General features: G+C 38.8%; 1 protein-coding gene across 1 annotated transcript in view; it reads left to right on the top strand.

Moving 5' to 3' along the window:
• prox2 (prospero homeobox 2) overlaps positions 1-8,471 on the top strand; it is an 11,289-nt gene extending 2,818 nt beyond the window's left edge. The window contains exons 2-4 of the mRNA XM_017035217.2: positions 2,626-2,733; positions 5,512-5,706; positions 7,256-8,471. Coding sequence (XP_016890706.1) covers positions 2,626-2,733; positions 5,512-5,706; positions 7,256-7,423 — 471 coding nt within the window. The 3' untranslated portion in view covers positions 7,424-8,471. The remainder of the gene's footprint in view (positions 1-2,625; positions 2,734-5,511; positions 5,707-7,255) is intronic.
• Positions 8,472-8,686: the final 215 nt, after the last annotated feature.

Raw genomic sequence — 8,686 nt, 5'->3', positions numbered from 1 at the left:
ACATTTTAAATTTATCAGCCACTTGCTCCTCATTTTCTTTTCAAATGTGTTTGTTAGGAACAAATCTGACGTCACCTGGCACAGAAAGGGTTAACGCTGTGATTTGATTTTTTTTTAGGTCCAAATCAGAACTAAACTCATTTATATAAAATGAATAACTAACTGAAAGAAGAGAACGTCTAGTCTCTAATACCATGTGCAGCACGACTACAGAATTTAAACCTGTGATCCATCTTGGGACCACGACCCGCCCTTTTGAAAACGGGACTGCAAATTGAATGTGAGGTGATTTTCAATAATAATATTAATAATAATAATAATAATGATAATAACACGTATTTAAACCTCATTGAATACTGTATTAATATAAATATAATAACAATATAAAGACTATCTTATCTTTAAAATTCATTAAAGAAATACATTGTAAAATAACCGGTACATTAACAACATAGGAGTAAAATATTGTGGTTCTAAATGTGACTTTAGTTCAATAAAAAAAACAAAAAACATCGTCCATCATGGTCTGCTGCCGATAATAAATATATATTCAACTTGACCGAGACAACGTCCGCAGCGTGTGCTAGAATAATTCGGGCGTATTGTGTTTTATTTACCTTTCATTTTACTCAAACTGCCTCTCTGTGTTTCAGCTCCTCCATTTGAACAATAGCGGCTGGAGGTTCAGCCTGGGCAGTTCCACTAACAAACTTCAAGGAGAATTTTTTCTTTGATCTGCCTAACCTCATAGAAAATTATAGCATCTTCTTTAATCTGAGCAGAGTAATGACTTTAAGTCCAGAAAAAGACAAATAAAAAGGAATACAAGGCTTTGATAAGAATTGCCAGGAACAAAAGCCAATTTTTCAAAGGATGAGAAAGCACTGGTTTCTGTTTCAGGAAGCGTTGTTTTTTCTTTTTTTTTTCTACGACTTGAAAAGGTGCAGAATCTATTTCTCCATCATCAGAGTGATAGGGGTGCATCTAAAAGGTCACATCTGAGTGCTGGTGTAACCCCCCCCACCTCCACACACACGCACACACGCTGCCTCCCGACCATGACACTTGAGCTCTTGTCTTGAGCATTTGTTGTTGTATGCCTTTGTCAGAATGAACATGATTACTTTCAAATAGAGCGTGTGATGACACTATTAGAGAAATCCTCAAAGAAAATGACTCCCGCGACAAGTCGTGTTCCGCGCACTTCTTTCCTACTCCGTTGGTTACTGGGCTTTAGGTACTGTTTCCTTTTAAGTGAATTACATTCTTAAATCCTATATATCCTATATATGTTTTCTATAATATTTCTGTAAACAAAAATAAAGAAATATATATAAAATATATAAATATATATAAATATATAGATAAACATATGTGTTTATACATATATATTTATATATTAGAAATATATTATATATATTTATATATATTTTATATATTGATATATAATATTGATATATTATACATATGTATACTGTATAGACTGTATATATGTATACTGTATATGTATATCTATATACTTTTATATAGATATACATATGCATAATATATAAATATTATATATAAATATATATATAAACATATGTGTTTATACATATATATTTATATATTAGAAATATATATATTTATATATATTGTATATATTGATATATAATATTTATATATTATACATATGTATACTGTATAGACTGTATATATGTATACTGTATATGTATATCTATATACTTATATATAGATATAGATATACATATGCATAATATATAAATATTATATATAAATATATAGAATAGAATAGTCTTTATTGTTATTTTCTTCTTAATGTTTAATATATGTATTATATATGTATATATTTACCGTCTATACAGTAACTGTCTTTACAGTAAAGAAACAGCAGTTCGTCTTTGAACATCGCAACATTAATCTTTTACTCCCACCGCCTTAATTCAAAGGTAGTATTTCCTATAATAAATGTATACAGTGGTGACCCGATAATAAAAAATATTATGACCTAAGGCAAAGTGGTGGACTATAGAGGAAATGCTCCTGAGCGTCTTCAGTGCCACGGGGGGAAAAAACCTGAGAAGGAAGTGAATTCATTCATATTTACAACCAAGATAATAAATATTGTAAAGTATAGTACGTTGAATCTGGCACTTTATATTCACACAGTATAGTACTATCTAAACAGTACTATGATGTGTACGTAACAAATGTAGATATTTGTAGGTTTTATTCCATTTTTGTGTTTTGTTTTATTGTGAGAACTACTACACAGCAACGTGTTTGAGTCAACGTCAACGTTGTCAACCATATCAGTAAATCAGCTCCGACTTAACGAAACATTTCTAACAAGCTGTCTTAACCGGCAGGCATGAAGTGCTTCGCCGCCTAATTAAAAATCCCTAATCGAATTGGTAATTCTGTTTTGCCAATAAGCACATGTTAGGGTCATTATTGACTCCCCCGCTTAATGCCAAGCTGTTCTTTAGCAAAATCCAATTTTGCTGAAGATTGAGGCAACACAATACTGCGGCCGACTATCACTTTGCACAGAAGTGTACGCCGTGTATTACATTTAATTGTCTGAGATGTGGTTTTTTTTTTCACCTTAACCTAAACGTAAACATCCAGGAGGGCCTCACCCCCAGCCATCTGAAGAAGGCCAAGCTCATGTTCTTCTACACCCGCTACCCCAGCTCCAATGTGCTGAAAGCCTTCTTCCCTGACGTCAAGGTAAAACCTTTTTTTTTTATTCTTCTCATCTGGAAATTGTCGTTTATACAATTGTAGAAGGGAATTTGAACTAATAACATTTGAGTTCTTTGTAAATTTCACATTTAGTGTGTAGAACTATTGTTATTTGAAGGATAAGGATAACATCACTTTTTTTGTATCCCTGTCAGATACATATTCTGAGGGAACATTTACAGAGATCAGAGGTCTTAAATGGGGGTCTGCGACCCCTAGGTGGTCCGTGGAGGTCCTGGAAGTGGGTCGTGAAATTTTGTGGCTAATTAGATTATTTACAGACATGAATTCAGATACTGAAGTCTAATTTCAGATGCTAAGGATTTTTTATTATTTGTATTATTTTATATTATTTTCCAAAATAAAAAAAAAAAAGTTGACTCTAGACATTATATTCTCAGAGGTCTTCAGAAGGCGGTCTACGACCCCTTGGTGGTCAGTGGAGGATTTGCATGCGGGTGAAATCTGGTTTACTTAAACCTAACTAAATATAGATATATATATAGTTATATACTTATATAATATTATATATGATATAAGTCTGAATATAAATACCATAAATGTAAACACATTTTTTACTCTCTCTCTATATATATATCAATATACACACATATGTCTATATATGTGTATACTGCATATATATGACCATATATAGATGTAATTTTTTCTTTCTTTTTTGGGGGGGTTTCTATCCTTTTGGGGGGGGGGTCTTGACCTAAAAAATGATTGAAGATCCCTGGTGTATACACAGCAACAAACACTGTCTGAATGAATGCATTTTTCATACATCATTTCAATACATTTACCACTTCCTCAGTGGTAAAACGTTCTTGCGGTGGGCTGTGAACCACGGCTTGATCAAGCCTATCTTAACAACGTTTAACTAAAGCTTGTTGACGACAGCTTCTAGTTGTCAAAAAAAATGACTAAACCGATACAAAACAAACAACCGTTAAGGTCGCGCCGCGCTGCTAAACTCCCCGGTATTTTCTTGTCCACGTGTGTTTGGAACAGAAAGCTCAGCAGTGTGTCGGAGGAGAGAGACAAAGAGGCAGAGGGCTTTAGATGACAAAGGCTGAGCTGCTAGTACGTCCTGGGGGCAGAGGCAGATACGGGGGTCATTCTCTCTTTTTTAAAAAGGCCACTCCAGTCAGCAAATGGAGTGACAAAGGACTCTGCAGGAAAAGGCATTGCTATTGAGAGTCAACACAGAGTTGGTATTAGAGACTTTCTGAGGCCACGATCACGCGGTGGCGAGCTGGTCCCTAAACACAACATCCTGTGTGTTTTGGCCTCGGTCTTGTGTCAGGGCTTTTCTTCTGTCTCTTCTTTTTGTCTCGTCTCCTTATCTGTATCCTGTCGTTAGCCCCTCCCTCCCTCATTCACTCTCTTCATCCCCTCTACCATAAATTTTTCCTCTATATCTCCTCTCCTATCTGGACTCCTGGATCACTGGGCCAGTTTGGGGGCCTCTAGCCTCATGTTCTGATCTGACCTGTGGGGTCAGAGGGGAGGATGCTGCTGCTGCAGCCCTATAAACATCTCCTCCTTGCCTAAAATCCCGTGGTGGGAAGTGGCACTAAACAAAAGAGCGGCTAATCCCAGTGTCTGATTCCATCCTATCATCCTGAGTCAATGAGAGGGAAGCTTCCTTCTGTCCTCCTGCCGCTGCCTTTTCACCCACCACAACAGAGGGAAGAAGCGTCTTTGATGCCTGCCCTGCCCTCAGGCGCTTTTCTCCTGTCTTTCTGGATGATGAGATAGAATAACAAGACTGATGTCAAGACTGACTTGGAAACACAGAGGCCCTGACATGTGTTTGTTCACCCGGGACATGGGTGTGAAAAAGAAAAATCTGAGCGATTATGTCGTCGTGGAGAATAACGGAACAGTCGACGAAAAACCAGGTTTTGGAAAAGAAAATTATCCAGAACCAATTGCAAAGAATTGGAGCAAAATGCTAATCTGCAACTGCGATGTGTGCGCGAGTACAAATACACTATAAATACCAGTATCAGTAACGGTTCATTCAAATACTTGTACTCATACTTTAACGCATGTGTTGATTGAGCTGTAAAAATACTGTACCTGCTTTTCACCACAACCAGCTTCCTAGAAGTCAGCTTATTTATGTATATATACAGTATATATATGTCACATATATATGTTTATATATTTATATATTATATTTATATATATATAAATATACAGTACATATATTTATATGTGTACATATACACATACGTATACATATATACATATATATATGTATGTACATATATACATACATATATGTATGTATGTCGTGTATATTGTTTATATATATTTATATATATTATATTTTGTTATATATATAAATTTACATATATATTTTATGTGTGTATATTTACACACACACACATATATATAAATATATACACATACACACACGTGAGGCACCATTCAATAGGTGGTTCCTGGGGCTCAAACTGAGGACCTTCTGCGTGTAAGGCAGATGCGTAAAGGATGCGCGATAACTGCTACGCTATGGAACCACCACAGTGCATACAGTTATAACACACAGTTTAAAAGACAGTTTGTTTACTGGACAGCAGGAGGCAGTGTTTTCAATTTGCTGTTGGTATCAAAGCTCTGCTCACTTTCTGTTCAGCGTTTTATCCTCGGTTCATCTGATATATTGTCAAACATGACGACGACGTCAGTGTAAATTGATTGTTTTTCTTTGGAGGATTTCTGGAATATTCTGTCATTTTCTTTCTCCAGTTCAACCGCTGCATCACCTCTCAGCTGATTAAGTGGTTCAGTAACTTCCGGGAGTTCTACTACATCCAGATGGAGAAGTTTGCGCGACAGGCCATCGTGGACGGCGTCAGTGAAGTGAAGGACATGACTGTGAGCAGGGACTCCGAGCTGTTCCGGGCCCTGAACATGCACTACAACAAGGCCAACGACTTCCATGTAAGTCTCACAGTAACAGTTCACCAATAAGAATGACTCCAGGACACCAGCAGGTGTCAGGAGCTGAACAGATTCGTTTATTGTATTTGTCCACTCTTTGGACCTGGTACTGTAGACCGGTCTTCCAGTCAGCAGTTGCTGTGGTCACGTACGTGGTTGTCTTTGTGCTGACCTGTGTGTCACACTGCACCTGTGGCTGACCAGCCTTCACAGCCATTATCTAAACTCCGCAGCGATGCTTTATCAAACTGTGGGAAGAGGAAGCCACAAAATCCTGCTTAAAACAACTCAGGATTAGAGGACCAGTACGCCTGAGCGAGGCCAGGATTGCTACTGATGCGGAATGCTGAGAAAGACGCTGTGGACTGTGGAGGGAGAAGGTCCGGATGGTGGGAAAGGGACGGGTCCGTTTTCTTTACCTTGGGCCCAAGACATTCCTTTCCCAGGGAAGCTTTTGTGTCGAGAGATGAGGGGAAAGAAAAATAACTTAAACCAACAACTGCAGCGCTCGCTGAGCAGCCGATGTGAAACGGGGGGGGGCAGGACACTTGGGTCTCTTCGCATCCCTTACGTCTCAAAGCTCAATAATGTGTAGCCATTTTAAAAAAAAGAAATTTATTTAGCATCGTTGACTTCTGGTTAGCCAGTAGAGGGAGTAGACGTGCCGCGCTAGTACTTCCGTGAGCGGTTAACTTTTTAAACCAAACAGAGCCTCACATCACTTTTCTCGTTTGATTCCCAGAGAAACCACAAAAAGGCGGAAAGCCAACCATAAAAGAAGAGGCTAGCGCAGATATGGGCAACAATGGGTCCTAAAATTTGACATGGCGGCCGGGTTAGGAGCAGATAGATGGAGCGTTCATGTGAAATGACATGAAAAGTCATGGATAAAGGCTAAAATGCTATGTGAAATGACATGTAAAAGTCATGGATAAAAGCTAAAATGCTAAAATCATTTTAGCCTTTTCTAGGCCAACATTGCAAGGAAACGGCTAAGTATAACGATAATATAAATTATTAAGATAATTTGGACAAGTTTGGCGGGTTGGATTAAAAAGCCAAATGTGCCACATCCGGCCCCCGTGCCATAGTTTGCCCTTACCTGAGCTAGCGCTAACTCAACCCTGGATGCTATTACCACCCTGCTTGAGAAACATCGTGCGGCGTTCGCCACCGGGTTTAAAACATCGTTCAGTCGACCTGCCCTGAAATTAGATCAAACGCTTTAGCATCGCCAGCTAACACACAGTAGCTGTTACACAGGCTAACACCCAGGAATCCATGATGCTAATTGACCCTGCTGGGCACAATCGCTGGTTCAACTTCAAGAAACAGGAGCGGCTAATCAAAGAGAGAGTCTAATTGAAAGTTAATGAGCGCAGACTTTTACACTGGCTGTGTTTGTGCAGAGAACAAAGAGATGAGCTCCCTTTCATCAGGTATTTAAAGAATTATACCACCGGTCGTTTTTTTTTATAAATCTCTGTCTCTGAGAAATGTGATGTACATGTTTAAACACGAACTTTACTCACTTCCACTGGTCTTCGAGGTTCCCGACCTATTCCTGGAGGTGGCGGAAATCACGCTGCACGAGTTTTTCGACGCCATTTCTGCGGCCAAGGATTCGGATCCCTCGTGGAAGAAAGCCATCTACAAAGTCATCTGTAAACTGGACAGCGACGTCCCCGAGGAGTTCAAGACTTCTTCTTACTTGTAGGCAGAGGTGTCAAAATGAAGTTTCAGAGGTCGGTCAGTGGAGAGAGTAGTGACACTAGAACTGTTTTATCCTTTGCTGTAGTGCAGTGATCAACCTGTGGTCTGCGGGCCCAATCTGGCGCGCCCAAATGTCCAATCCGGCCCGTGATGAAATTCCAAAATAAATAACAAATAAGAAAGTTAGACAGAAAAAAATATTTTATTTTCATTCGTATTTGAATGTACAGTGGCCCATAAAAGATTCTGCCACAAATATAGTTGTTGCCCTCTGATTTAGTGAATTTTGGTGAAGTGATGAATCATTATTTTGTAAATATGTAAAAAGGAAATAAATAAAAAAACAGTCAGAATTTAGGTTTGAATGTGCAACTAATTTAAACCTTTGTGGTTTTACTTTGTAGCGTAGGATTTTTTTTTTAACATATCGTGTTGAAACACGTGTTTACAACGATGCTGTCTTTTATGTCAAAGCCTTATTCACAGTAGCCCGATTTGGGAGACGTAGTTTTTTTTACATAGCGTTTTGTGAGTTGCGTACAATTTCGTCGTGGCGTCGTTTACATTTGTTACACACTTGAACAATGTGCATGTGTTGGAAAAAAAAAAGGTTTCTTTATCTTTGACTTTTACTGAATATTAAAGACGAATTACTGTAACAGCAGCAGTGTTGCTATTTATTTCTGCAAAAATCTCAGTAACGTGTAATGTAAATATTTTAAAGTTTTATAAGGAATAAAAACATTTAAAAGATCAGATTGACGCCGTGTTCTGTCTGTCATGTTGTGCTCCTCCAACGCTTGGGCCATGAACGGCGGAGCACTGAGCCCCTAAGGTGCCTCTAATCCAGGTCCAGCAGCCAGCTGTTCACTGTTCACCACACTCTGCTCTTCTCTTTGTTCAACCGAAGTCAACTTTCCGAGGCCCTCATTCACCGGGCGGCTGCTGCGGCTGCGGACAACGGCCGTGTCTTAAAAAACAGCCACCAAGCATTCCCTGATAATGACCAATGCCCGAGGTGACCTCACATCACGGTTGTGCCAGACAAGCAAAATTCCACACAGCCACTGACTCTGTCTTCCAGGCACCAAACACACGCACAAACACAGCAGCGACGTGCGGTGAGGTTCATGGCCGTCGAGGCACTGACTCCTCTGGAGTCAGATTTACAATTGTAAGAACTGAAAAGAGTGTACGATGAATAATTGAATACATTAAAGATGGTAAAGTACGATATCAAGGCATGAAATAAGTATACAGACATAAA

This window comes from Cynoglossus semilaevis, chromosome 1 (assembly GCF_000523025.1).
Source record: "Cynoglossus semilaevis isolate Cse_v1.0 chromosome 1, Cse_v1.0, whole genome shotgun sequence".
Lineage (NCBI taxonomy): Eukaryota > Metazoa > Chordata > Actinopteri > Pleuronectiformes > Cynoglossidae > Cynoglossus > Cynoglossus semilaevis.
The sequence above is the reverse complement of the archived record's forward strand: the minus strand, read 5'-3'. Positions and strand labels throughout refer to the sequence as shown.